We start from the raw sequence: 14,745 nt of genomic DNA on the forward strand, positions 1-14,745 counted from the left end.
CGGCGGTCTCTCCGGCGCAGATGGAGATGCCCGAGCCGATGCCGGCTTCGCCTCATGCACCGGCTCCGCAAGGTTATCCGGCGTTTCCGGCACCGGGCACAGACCCGGCGGCATTTCTTAATGCGATGTTCAACATCTTTGCCACCATGGCTCCGGGAGGTGGTCATTCGGGACCTTCAGGTCCATTGGCCTATGACATGGGTGTTCCGGCTTCATACAGACCGACGCCCTTCATGCCTTTCCTTCCTTCGGGAAGTGCTGGTTCGGCGCTGGTACCAATGGCATCGCCTAGAAGGCCTGTGATGCCGACAACATCTACTACCCCGTCGCCGATGAGTTCGCCGCAGCTTTCATCTACTCTAAAGAAGCCTACGGCGCCGATGGATCTGGCGTCGGATGAATCCGATGGTCGACGCCGTCCGAGGTCTTCGGCATCACAGATGCCTTATCGACGCCAAGGAATGAATCCAGGCTCCGCTCCAGGAGGTTGGCTCTGAGGCTGCTAGAGGAGCAAGAGTATGAGAAGCAGCTCTTGGAAGAGGGTGAGATTGTGGAGCCCCTGGGAGACCTGCAAGGCTTGGACACGGCTGGTGGTTTGGACACTTCCCCGGAGTGGGACTTGGCATCTCCGGGGGAGTACACTGAGGAGGCTGCCTCTTTCCATTCAGTGCTCAGGAAGGCGGAGGATTTTCTTGACCTTCCTCTTCCAGCTGCGGATGTTAAGACGAATATTCTCACAGAGGTTTTGCATCCTTCTTCAGCTGTGGCAGAGCCGCTTCTTCCGTTTAATGAGGCGCTTATTGACCGAATAATGGGGGTGTGGAAGAAGCCTGTGACTTCGACGGCAGTAAACAGGTCTGTTGCGAGGAGGTATCGGGTGGCTCCTGGAGATCCAACGTTCTTGTCCAGACACCTGACTCCGGAGCGTTTGGTAGTGCAGGCTTCATGCTCCTCACGCTCTGCTCCGGGATCTTTTCCAAGGGTTGCCGCGGACAGGGAGTCCAAGAGAATGGACCAGTCTGCTAAGAAGGCTTTCTCTTCATGTAGCATGGCCCTCAAGTCAACGAATGCTACCTGTATCCTGGGAAGGTACATTTATGCTCTCATGGACGAGGCCAAGACACACTCTACATTGCCTCAGGAGGTGCTTAACCTTTTGGCGGACGCTCAGGCGGCGGCGACCCAGGTTATCCAATCTGGGCTTGACACATCAGACTCTGTGGCCAGGGCTATGGGCACGTCCATAGCGGCAAGACGACATGCCTGGCTACGGCCTTCAGGATTCTCTCCCGACTTGCAGACAACCCTACTCGACCTGCCCTTTGATGGGGATAAGTTATTTGGGGCAAAAGCTGACTCTGCCTTGGAGCGGTTCGAGGAGAGTAGGGCCACGGCAAGATCCTTGGGCTTGCAAGCATCCACCTCCACTTCCTTGAGATCGTTTAGGAGGTTTGGGCGTGGCTCTTCCTTTTGAGGGAGATTCCAGGCAGCAGGACAGCAACCTTCGACAGCTCACCCTTCTAGATCATTCAGGGGCAGGGGTAGAGTTTGTACTAGAGGGGCCACCCAGCAGCACTCAGCCTCTTCCTCTTCCTCCGGTGGGGTGCAGCAGGGAAAGCAGCCTTAGTCCTCCATCACTCCCTTTACATGCATCTCCTGTAGGGGGGGAGACTGCCTCAATTTCTTCACATGTGGGAGTCAATAACATCGGACTCCTGGGTCACCGATATTGTGGGGAAAGGTTATACTCTTCCCTTTCGGGAGTTTTCCCCTCCCATTCCTCCCCACCCATCCTTCTGTTCGGAAGACCATCTTCTTTTACTACAACAGGAAGTGCTAATCCTTTTGTCGAAAGGTGCAGTAGAGTTGGTTCCAGAGCAGGAGAGGGGTCAGGGCTGTTATTCAAGATATTTCCTGATCCCCAAAAAGGATGGTTGGTTGAGGCCAATCCTGGACCTGAGGATTTTGAATTGGTTCCTCAAGCAGGAGAAGTTCAAAATGCTGACCCTAGCACAGGTTCTTTTGGCGTTGAGTGAAGGAGATTGGATGGTGTCTGTCGACTTGCAGGATGCTTACTTTCATATCCAGAGCCTCAAGTCGTACAGGAAGTATCTCCGGTTCGTGGTGGGGTCGCAACACTATCCGTTTGTGGTCCTTCCGTTTGGTCTTACTTCGGCACCTCGAGTCTTCACGATTGGATGGCGGTGGTTGCAGCAGAGTTCAGAAGAAGGGGGATAGCAGTATTCCCTTATCTTTACAATTGGTTGGTCAAAGCCAAGTCTCCGGAGCTCCTGCGGCATCACCTGCAGTCGACAACTCAGTTGTTGTTCGATCTGGGCTTTTCGGTGAACATGCCCACATCTCACCTGGAGCCCTCTCAGCACCTCCTGTTCATAGGGGCAGTACTGGACACAACATTGAATCGGGCCTTTCCTCCGCCGCAGCGGATTCAGGACATTCAGACGTTGATTCCAATGTTCCAGAATGGAGCGGTCGTCCATTCCTCAAGGTCCTTCGTCTGCTCGCTCTGTTCGCTTCTTGCATTCTGCTGGTCACTCATGCACGCTGGCACATGAGGGCTCTTCAGTGATGCATCCCCAGGCAGTGGTTTCAACACAAAGGGGATCTCGAGGAATCGATAAAGATCTCCAGAGATGCTGCAGCGGATCTTCAATGGTGGGCTGCGGACGGCAACCTTTCCCAAGGAAAGCCGTTCTCGCTGCCACCTCCGGTGGCCACAGTGATAACAGATGCTTCCACTCTAGGGTGGGGTGCTCATCTGGGGGACCTGGAGGTCAAAGGTCATTGGTCTCCAGTGGAACAGAGGTTTGACATCAATCTGTTGGAATTGCGGGCGATCCGTCTGGCTCTCAAGGCCATCCTCCCTTCCCTTCGCGGTCGGTCTGTCCAGGTCCTGATGGACAACACTACCGTGATGTGGTATATAAACAAGCAGGGAAGAGTGGGGTTGTATTTTCTCTGCAGAGAAGCTCTACGGCTCTGGTCCTGGGTTCAGGACCATCGGATTTGCTTGGTAGCAAACCATTTGGCCGGAGTTCTGAACGTGCATGCGGACGGTCTCAGTCTGTGCAAGGAGCTTTGGGGGGCACGTTTCAGATGTCCTGGAAGGGTCAGTTGCTTTACGTATTTCCCCCATACCCTTGATTCCTTGGGTCCTGAGGAAGATCCGCCAAGACTGGGCCCAAGTCATCTTAATAGCTCCGGATTGGCCAAGAAGGGTGTGGTATTCGAACCTCCTCCAACTCTTTCTGTGCCCTCCGCTTCGTCTCACTTACAGGGCAGACCTCCTCTTGCAGTCGCAGGGGCAGGTTCTACACCCCCACCTCCAGAGCCTGCACCTACATGCCTGGAGATTGAACGGGGCAATCTGAGTACTTTTTCTCTCCCAACTGAGGTGGTGGAAGTTATATTATCGGCCAGGCAACACTCCACCAAATCTATCTATGCAAGCAGGTGGGCTAAATTTGTGATTTGGCGTGGAGAGAATCAAATTGATCCCTTGCGTGCCCGCTTATCTGACATACTGTCGTTTGCGTTATCCTTGGCACAAAGGGGTTGTGCAGTTGTCTCTGTTAAGGGTTATTTATCCACGCTGTCAGCCTTTCTGTGCCTTCCAGACCAACCCTCCTTGTTTAAGTCCCCTATTGTTTTGAGGTTCATTAAGGGTCTCACTAACAAGTTTCCGCCCACTCCATTCGTTATGCCACAGAGGGATCTGAACTTAGTGTTGACCTTTCTTATGGGTTCACCGTTTGAACCGATGCATTCTTGTCCCTTGGGGCTTTTGGTTTTAGAAACTGTTTTTCTAGTTGCCATTACATCTGCTAGAAGAGTGAGTGAGCTCCAGGCTCTTAGTGTGGAACCCCCATATACTTCCTTTTACAGGGACAAAGTGGTGTTAAGGACCAAGGCGGCTTTCTTACCGAAGGTTGTTACACCCTTTCATTTAGGACAGCCCATCACTCTTTCTTCCTTCTATCCTCCACCTCATCCATCAAAAGAGGAAGAGAGGCTTCACCGACTTGACCCAAGAAGAGCGTTGAGCTTCTTCGTCGACAGGACGAGGGAGTTCAGACAGGACGATCAGCTCTTCGTCGGTTACGTGGGGAAGAGGAGAGGCAAAGCTGTCCACAAGAGAACGCTTTCCAGGTGGGTCATTCTTTGCATCAAATTGTGTTATTCTTTAGCAAAGAAGGAACCTCCTGTGGGGCTACGAGCCCATTCCACCAGGGCCAAGGTGGATTCATCGGCCTTAGCTAGAGGTGTTCCTGTGGTTGACATCTGCAAGGCGGCAACTTGGGTATCCCTCCACACTTTTGCAAGCATTATTGTTTGGCCTGTGAAGTTAGGAGGGATGGCCATTTTGCACGCTCAGTGCTGCAGGATTTCTTGGTTTGACCATTCAGGCACCCACAACCGAGTGCGGTACTGCTTTGGGACTCTATTCTTTAGGTGAGGAATCCACAGGTAGTTGTACGTATCAGAAGAACAAGTTACTTACCTTCGGTAACGCCTTTTCTGGTGGATACATTAGCTACTTGTGGATTCCTCACGGTAACACCCACCTCCCCGTTGCCTGGCTGGTCTTACCAAGATTTCCTTGGGTGAGCACCTGTATATTGTACATATGTATATACTGTTGCAATGATTTATATATGTGTATATATTTGTTTATGTGTATATATATATATATATATATATATATATATATATATATATATATATATATATATATATATATATATATAAAAAAAGAGGACGTGTGTATATATGTATATATTTATGCATATATTTCATATTGTAGGATTGTATGCAGTGGATTGTTTATTTCTATTGGTTATGTTTCATATTAGTGGAAATAAATGTTGGTATATAAGTTTGATTGATGTGTTCATATCACATCTGTAGTGTCAATGTTCTCCTGTTAGCCTCAAAGGCATGTAAAAAATGGTGATAACTGACGTCTGCACGTCGACGAGGACCTCTTATTGCCTGGATGATGTCATACGGCATCACGTGGGAGTCTGGCAATTGTGACGTCATCGTTGACGTGCAGAGCTAGAAGAAAATTGCCATCGAATGCTGGCACGTGGGGAAAATTCTTTAGGTGAGGAATCCACAGGTACCTAATGTATCCACCAGAAAAGGCGTTACCGAAGGTAAGTAACTTGTTCCTCTGGCATCACCTGTTTAGGGAATTTCCCCACATGGGGCTGCATAACACAGTGTGCCCTAGGGTGACAACAAATGGGCCTCCTTCATTTACCCAGGCACTGTGGTTTTACAAACAGGGCTACAGATGCTTGTGCAGCACCTTCTGTAATACTGATTGCACCAGAACACATGTTGCACTAACAAAATCTCAAAGAGGCGTTCCTCATTTGCATTGGAAGTGAAATCCTTGCCTCTGCGCTGCTGGCATACTATAGATGTAGAGGCAGTGGAGGTGTGAGAGGGTGTGTTGCCTGCATGCTACAAAGAGTCATTGTCACACCTGATTTGATTTCCCTAGCCCCTATAGACCTTGGTATAAGCAATACTGCAATCAGTGGTAAAATGGGCAGGTATCTCACACCCTTCTATCATGTTATCCACAGTTAACTAAACATGCTTTGAGTACTAATGGCCTGACATAAAACTCACATGGTATTAGAAGGGCTTACCCCATTTCACCACCGAATCAGTACACAGACAGTGGGAAATTAGAGGGAATGGGAAAATTTATAATCCAGCCTACTGTAAAAAAAAATATGGATTAAAATAGTCATGAGTATAATAGAAACACTAGCAAAGGCAAACAAAATTAGAGTAAAGAAAACAGATATACCAAACATTAGTGATAATCGTAGCATACATTTGTTTTCAGATCTGGTGAGCAATGTAAAACTTGCCTGTATACCTTGATTCCACCCTTGTGACCATGCTTATCAGCTGGAAGAGCCCTGGAAAAAGTCCCCATTTTTTGTGTGTTTGGATAAGGTGGATGACGGGTGAGGATGGCATGGCAACTTGCAGCTTCATGCAGGTGCTTCAGTTGGTAACTCACTAGTGGGCTCGGTCGCTTAGTGGCCACTTTCCAGGTATGGGGCATAACAAGCTTGTGTCATAAAGAGTTTTGTGGAGCTCACCATAGGAGCCGTTAGTGAATCACACGAGTATTAATATGGCAGAATGCAATTGTGTAAGTAGCTTCCTTTAGGGAAATACACTGGTAGCACTATTGTATCATTAGAACAGTGTGTACCCAACCACGTATCATTAGGCTCTAAAAGTTTATACACTAACCAAGAGGTAGTTAGTAAGATAGTATACTCTATACGACTGAGCTGTCATGTATCATATAGAAGTATCATAATAAGTGGCTTAATGAGAAGAGAGTTGGTCAGCTGTGCTTCTCAACCCTGCAGGTAAGATGTGCAAGATTATTTTAGATCTCTCTTGAATAATTAAATCAAAGAGCCCCTTATGATATGTGTTAGATTTGATGTTGATGCTATAATGAGAATGAGATGGGCAGGAATCAAGGTATATGAGTATTATATTTACAGCGGCCATTTGAAATACGAGGTAAAATAATGTCAATGAGCGAAAGATACTGGAACTTACTTAATATAAGTATCTAAATTAAAATCAAATCAGGGTTTAAAGAGTGCAACTACTCACCCATAAGGGTCTCAAGGTGCTATGTAAACTGGACTGAGTAGTGAGTAGGGGGCAGCCACTAAAGCACAGGGCAGCATAAGAGGTAATGGAGCCACTTCCGCCAAGGATAGTGAGATGAGTCATTGATGAGTGACTGTGGGCATGTTGATGGTATGGATAGTACAGACACCTACCAAACTACAAAAGGGGACGAGGAACAATTGAAGACTGCACTCACACATTAGTGTCAAAGATTTGACGCAATACCTCTGCAAAAGCACACCTAGTACATAAACATTGATATAAGTGTTTATTATTTTATATATATATATATATATATATATATATATATATATATATATATACGCACACACATACATGGCAGATGCAATGCTGATTAGATGCCCAGCATTATTGTTGTGGATGTGCCTGGTATCAGTTCAGTGACCTTTTGGTGTTTCTTCATCCTCTCTTTGTCCCATCAGCTTTCACGCTTGCTAATTCTCTTGCCGCATTAAAGTCACTTTATATATTTCCCTTTGGCCTTTTCCGTAATATCTACATATTTTCATGAAATGGGAGCTTGGTTATTCTGTATCGTTTTATTTAGGTGTGTGCAGCACTTTAATGAAAGTATGCTGTAGATAAAAGAAATTGATTTCGTAAATTTGTAGGTTGAGAACGTTTCCTATCATACCACATATTACTGCTGCAAATTAAATGTCATTAAATCCATTGTCTACATGAGAACTGAACTGTTTTTATATTAAACTTTACGACCTACCCACAACTTGCTCCCCCTTCTTGACATTTTTCCTATCTTCAAAAGTACTGATCTCATGTTCTTGTTCTGTAATCAGTCCCATGTCAGTACAGATGTACCATACGCCCATGGTCACTGAAGCCCTGGATGTTTATTTCTTAAATTGTTTACATAATGGTTGGATTTTAATCTTTATGCCTGTAAGGGATAGCCTTTGAGTTATGGAGCTGAGAGCTCTATTCACAGGATCTTCCCACAAATCAGAATAAAGTACCATAACTTATTTGGGTACCTTTTCAGACATTGAATCCTTGACTTTAACTTGTCTTACTTAGATACTTTGCTTTCTCTATCTGGTCCTTGTGTTGCGTGATTGATATAGGTGCATTGACTGTGTTAAGTATACTTTGACGTGATATCAGATCTCTGTACTGTGGTGCTATAGAAGCCTTTAGGTAGATGTGTTTAAATAATACAGGTGCACTGTTATAGGAACCACCCCATGAAAATAAATGAAATGTAAACCATAATTTTTTCAGCACTCATTCCACTGATCTACTTTAATCCACTAACTCGTGTAAAGAGGAATATTATGTTATTGTATGTTAGATTTTGTTGAGCTTCCCTTGCGTATTCTTGTAGCATGAACAAATCTTCAGATTTTACGACATAAAATATATGTTGATTTTCTCAGTTGATTGCACATCTATAAAATGTTTCTGTTATATGAATGATATTGCAAGCCAAAAAAATCTGAAGATATAAGTATTGATCAAACAGGTGTGCTTTCTCTTAATCTAATTATAACTTCAGGGCAGGCCGATAATCTGGCAGTAGACTTTCCAAGTGAGCGAGAAATGATGTGACAATTACAGTCATAGAGCAGGCTCATGTTATTTATTACTCTAGAGTTTACCTAAACAAGTAAGGTCTTTAAAACTGTAACTCACAAATTCAGAATGAACATATTTCTCATTCTAAGGTACATTCCAGTACTGATGGCACAAGCGAAAATCTACTGGAACATGGAGAATTACCAAATGGTGGAGAAAATCTTCCGGAAGTCGGTAGAATTTTGCAACGAGCATGATGTATGGAAGCTGAATGTTGCTCATGTCTTGTTCATGCAGGAGAACAAGTATAAAGAGGCCATTGGATTTTATGAGCCTATTGTGAAAAAGCACTATGATAATGTAGGTACTATTCTCTGTTTATCTGTTCTTGTAAATGCTTTTCCTAATTGCAAAATGGGTTTGCACTATACCTAAAAGCCATTTCGAGGTCACAAAATCTGTGATTTTTCGAATTACAAGGTTTGCATTTGCCAAAATGGCTTTGTACAACTAGCCCCTGGTCATTTATTTCAGAATTCTATAAATCTGCGTTGAGGATGTCATTTGTCCTTTCATACAAATTGCTGTGCAGACAGTATACTGATTTAATAATATGTTTTTCACAACATAGATACACACAAACTTAGGTTCACATGTACTATGTATTTTTTGGGCAAAAGCACTCTGAATCTTACTTTACGACTACAATAATCGATTTTCCAATATACATATCCCATTTTTGTAGTCTGAAAAGTTTTACTAGCTCCTAAAATAGGATTACAACTGGATACAAATGTGTGTTTGGAAGGGGCGTGTTGTGTGGCACTTTTCCAAATAATTAGGTATGCAATCTATGAATGGTTTGCAAACTTAATTCCAATTCCATTGAAAGGTTAGCGACCCCCAAGTTGGGGTGATAACCCATTTGCAAAATGGAAGAGGGCCCCTTTTTGACCCCTACTCGTTTTGTAGATATTGAAAAACATTTTAGGGAGAGCAGGCAGTGGCGCACGGAACGACGGCCAACTGTCTGTGAAACTTATCAAAAAAGAAAATTTATTTTTTTAACACGGTCCATTTTCCTTTACGGAATATAAGCTGCAATTTAAAAAAGAAAAAAATGTTTCTTTAAACACAATCACAAACATCATGATCTGCTAACCCTTGCAGGCCACCTTTCCTGTGATTATGTCTAGTAGAGTGAGCAACAATTAGCGATCTACCTCATGAACATTGATGAGGTTGGTCAGATTGCGACCTCCTTGGATTCAAAACTTTACGAACTGACCTACTGGTGCATAGGTCGTTTCACAAAATTCCACACTGTCAGAAAATATTCTGTCGCAAATTGCAACCAATGTATATGTAATAGTTGTCTGCCCTTTAGTTAAAAAAAGAACTGTTAAATACTTTTATGTAACATAACATGAAGCATTATACAGAAAGCCCACTGCTTACTTGTATCTTGCTCTACATCTGCTGAATCACACTGTTTACTTTCTCTCCTGAGGAGTGGTTTGTTTTGTACAACATACACTTTTTTCCCCGCATCTCATTGATCTTTGCATCATTTCTTTGATTCTGTTGTGAAAGTGCCAATGCTTTCATCTATTACTTGTTGCTGCAAATTTTCTTTTCCAGCTTTGACCTGGTAGTGGTGACTAGTTGGATCAAGCTTGAAATTCCTCTTTTTTTTATCACAAATGTCAATGTTTTCCCCAACCCAAATCACATTACCTAAAAATCAGCATCACTCATAACAGCCAACTTTTATAAACGATAAAGGGAAAGTGAGAGACTTTTGTTATCTTTACTTTAGTGTCCTCTTACAAAAGGGAAATTCTGTCCAGGCTCCATCTTAGTGTTTTTATAAATAGTTTTATAGTGTTGCCACATTTGGCTCTGGACCTCATTGATTTAGTATCTGTATGTAAGTTATCAGCTCCCTGGATGGTTTTGTTCTTTCATCACTGCAGCTAACTAAGCTTCGAGAAATTGCAAAGATCACTGAAATCTACAACATATTTTATATCCTGACACACTTACTGTTTTATATTATTTCTGGGTAATGTGGGGTTTCAACTAAGTTAATAAGATGAGGTTAGATAGGAATATGTATTGTTTTCATAAACATGTTAAAAATATAGGTAAAATAATATATGTATTGGCATAATTAGCATTACTTATATCTATATATCTAAAGAACAGAAACCTTTATTGTATTTGTCCTTGCATTTAACAAAGACACTTTTTAGTACTTCAGAGCCTGAGAATTAAAAAGAAAATGGGAAGGCAACAAATTGATGTTTCTCTCATTGACATTCATGTGGTGCTATGCAACTTATACAGTATAGTTATAACAGTAGGAGGTTCATTAATATAAAGGAAGGAGATCCTCTCAATCCATGCAGTAAATATTTTGAGTTTTTTACGGAGGGGCAGAGAAAAATGGGATTTTGTAAAACTGTTACTGATAATCTTTATCTAGCAGCATGTTTGCTTGAGCCTATGATTTCTGACAGCATTTCCAGCTCTCTCAACAGACATGCCTGTTGTTCTGGTTTTAAATATGTTTAGTAAACAGCATATGTTTTTACACTTCCTTCTGCAATCCAAAGCTGGGAATGTGTAACATTGAGGAATGTCAGTGCAAGAGTACTATTTCGGTAATCGGAAGCCTCGCCAAGTGTGTTTTTTGTGTGTCTTGCAGTGATTTGAAAGTTGCATGAGGTTTTTGTGCTTTTAACTAAAGGCTTTCAAATTTGCAGAATCCTACATGGTAGTAATTACTCTTTATTCTAATTGAGGAGTTGCAAATTGTTGGGTCATTTTTGACAGCCTATGCATGTACTTTTCCTATAATTTCCAGTGTATATCTAAATGACCACTGATAAAGCCACTGCAAGCAGTAGGGGTTCATAAACACAGAGACCAGCGCACCTACAGACACCCCTGGAACTAAAACAGTACAGATATCAAATCACACAGACCGGCAGTCATACATAACCTGTGCATCAGGAAAAAAAGCGTGATGAGCACAGATTAGGACTATGTGTATCAAGACCATGAGGTGATGTATGGCAGAGGGACAAAAAGTGAAGTCCTGCTGGGGAGCCCAACAAGAACAAGGTGTTGGAGGGCAGGGCAAAAATGGTGACACACCTTCTGGAAGCATTGAGTAATGTACCTCAGTTTGTGATACACCTCCGGGGAACAGTTGGTGAGGGGCTTCACCTGTGCACCAGTGCTTACTGTGAGGCAGTGGTTTCCGGTGCTCTGCACCGGCACTTAATTGTCAACTGCTGCACTTATGAAAGTCTGCCAGGTGGTGGCGTTGACTGTGTAATGTATACATGAGCACAACTGTTGTTTTTAAATAAAATCTACGTTAAAAATTGACTACTACCGGCTTCCCAAGCTATTACTATAGCTTTGGGTTCTGGATATTTTGAATTGTCACAATTCTAGAAGTGTTGTGATCAGTAGTTGTGTCGGTACTGTCATTGGCTGCCACCAGGGGCAATGGGTGGTCCAAGCTGCACAGGCTTCCCGATAAGGGCCCTGACACCTAGCTTTTGTTTTACAAATTAAGCACTTCTGTGCACGATGGTGCGTTTACTGAGGGCACTCAATGCTTGCTCCTGAAAGTGTGGTATGGCACCACAAAAGTCAGATTGCCATTTCCTCACAGATGGTTGGCTTTATCAGCACAGACCATGGGCCTTAGTTTGAGATCTGCAGTATTTCTAAAGATAAGTACAACTAGTATTTGCACACTTTTGTACATTTATAGTTGACAAACGTTAGCAGTCTCTCCTGCACACAAGTTATGGAGAGTCTAACCATATCTCTAATTGTTGTTATAGCTGCTGTGGTGTGCTATAGATACTGGGATAAATAAAGAAATTAGTATGGTGGTATGCTAGGCTGTGATGCGTTATGTCTTAGAGCACTGTCAGCTAAACTCAATGCTGTTTGATGGTCAACAAGTGTTAGCTATCTTGCAAGACCTCAGTTGATGACCAGTGTTTTTGCTCTGTGTTCTTTGAGTGGAGGAGCTAACTGATGGGTGAAGATTTCAGAGATGAGGCTGTTGTCTGTGGGTCATCGACAGCTAAATCATCTTTGAATTGCTTTATTGGGTCTTCGTGAACGGTCTGTCAGTTAAAGCGGAGTGTTAGGCTAAACCTCATTTCTAAAGTAAGGCCGGCCAGGTCGATGCCTTGAGTGTAACAGTCCAACCTGTGCTCTCTTACACTTGTGGGAAGTCATTGTCAAAGGTATGAGGAGGTAGCTTTTGGAGCTGTTTTGATGCCCCAGCTAGATGCAGATTGGTGTAAATTTTGTACTAAATAAATTTGAGATGTGATGTGAGATCTGGAGAAGAGCTTTTTGCTCATTATACTAGTATAAAAGAACTCACTGTTGTATAAGGTTTGACTAGTAATTTTGTGTCAATTATAAATAATTGAAAATACATTTTATTTATTTCTCCATATTGAGCATCTTTTCTTAGTCTTTATTGTTGGCCTGATATGACCTTTGAGCAAGTGGATGCGACTTTTTTACCAAACGTTCTCAATTTCTTGACCACAGCATTGTACTACTGTCTGTACCATGTATTATTTGGTTGTATGTTAGTTGACCGTGTTGAAGGTGAACCAAATGATTGTCCTTTCCAAAACATGGAGGGAGAATTCTGTCTCGTGTTTGTGGAGCAAGTCACAGAACGTTAGCAAACTGAGCCAGACCAGGAGACTCCGAGTGTTGATGTGGCACCAGGCAGCCAATCACAGTGCTTAAAAGTATACAAATCGTTATTAACGTTCTTTCTTCACCCATTGTGCCACACATAATTAAGAAATTTAGTGAATATTCGTTTCTTCTTTGCAGCTCAAAAAACACATGGGGCCCTATTTCGAGTTTGGCAGACGGGAAAGTCAGTTCTCCAAACTCACAACAGGGTGGCTGCCGCCCAGGTAGCGACCTCCCCGCCAGAGTTAGTAAGAGTTTCCCACTAGGTCAGCGGGCGGAAACCTGAGTTTCCACCTGCTGTCCTAGTGGGAAACAGGCTACAGCATTGTCTCCAGCTCGTAATCGTGCCGGGGGCAATGCTGTAGCCAGCAGGGTGCACTAGCACCCTTGCAATGTTCATTCCAAGGGTGCTGGCCAGGGGGCTGCTGCACTACCCATGCCAAGTGCATGGGCCCCTCCGGGACTCCCTGCACCCGTTCTCTGCCAGCCTTTTCATGGCAGTTCCTCTGCCATGAAAAGGGTGGCAGAGACCGAGGTCGTAATCCCCAGGGCTGCGCTGCCGCAGGGCTACCCTGGTGGGTTAGGCCTACCACCAACCTCCAGACCATTGGGCTCTGTGATGCTGGCAGTTCCCTGGTGCCCGACCGCCACCGCAAGTGTGGCAGTCTAGAGACCGCCACACTTGTAATGAGACCCATAATATTGATCTTGTTAACATCAAAATCATTTTGACCATCCCTTTACATACATCAGCACGGAGCACATCCACACCTCATGCTAGATGATATTTTCAAAATTTCTCCCTGAATAACACCTCTTATATTCAACCCTCTAATATTAAATATAATATAGAGCAGCATCTGCACCTTCCTTCAAGCTACATTGCCCACCTCTTTAAAACCAGGTAATGGGCGATAAGTGGAACCTAATGGTGTTTGTCCACACAAGCACAGGAGGGAGCACAGTTTGTGTTCGATTCCTGATATATGTTAACATAAAATAGGTTCACCTTACATTTGAGTCAAATTTTACACTAGTGGCTAGGTCTAAATGGCCAGGTGATCGTTTAGCCCAATATGACCCAAAGAGCCATCCCAGCAGGAAAAATACCATGTAAATTACTGGTTTAAGGGCATCTTGTGTGTTAGTGATTGACAGATTCTCAGACTCTCACCAGACACCAGAAATTGGAAATATGTAACAGAAAACCGAAAACATAGAAGAAAATTGTTTTTTGATATCATAACTGAAGTACTAAAAGTTCCATTGGGCATTCCATTGAGTTACTTAAAACTTAGATTTTAATATCTGTATTTAGAGTAAGATCTTAAAGATGTAGCAGTGCTTACAAGAACGTTCATAATGTTATATCTAGAGGTCCCTCAGTTCATCATCTTCACAGCCATATCCCACCCATTTGTGTCAAGTGATTGAATAGATGATCTACTGTAGCTGTAAACTAGCAGTAGTACCAGTGTAGGTTCCTGCTTGTGTGTATTTCAGCTCTGATTCTGGTTCCTTTCTCTTTTTTTCTGCCTCCAAGTTGAAAGCGGACTAGATAACCTTCCTTATGTTTTATTTAAATTTGAAACGCATCATCGTGCACAGAAGTGCTTAATTTTAATACAAAATGCATGGTTTGCGTTCATTTTCACTTGTTTATTACCATAAAAAGTGATGTGATGAAATCAGAATTCTTGCTGCCATTTGCCAGTGTTACAACTTTTGCTT

General features: G+C 43.4%; 1 protein-coding gene across 1 annotated transcript in view; it reads left to right on the forward strand.

Moving 5' to 3' along the window:
- LOC138262126 (intraflagellar transport protein 70A) overlaps positions 1-14,745 on the forward strand; it is a 142,389-nt gene that overhangs the window by 95,016 nt on the left and 32,628 nt on the right. The window contains exon 14 of the mRNA XM_069211901.1: positions 8,409-8,619. Coding sequence (XP_069068002.1) covers positions 8,409-8,619 — 211 coding nt within the window. The remainder of the gene's footprint in view (positions 1-8,408; positions 8,620-14,745) is intronic.

This window comes from Pleurodeles waltl, chromosome 10 (genome assembly GCF_031143425.1).
Source record: "Pleurodeles waltl isolate 20211129_DDA chromosome 10, aPleWal1.hap1.20221129, whole genome shotgun sequence".
Taxonomy (NCBI): Eukaryota; Metazoa; Chordata; class Amphibia; order Caudata; family Salamandridae; genus Pleurodeles; species Pleurodeles waltl.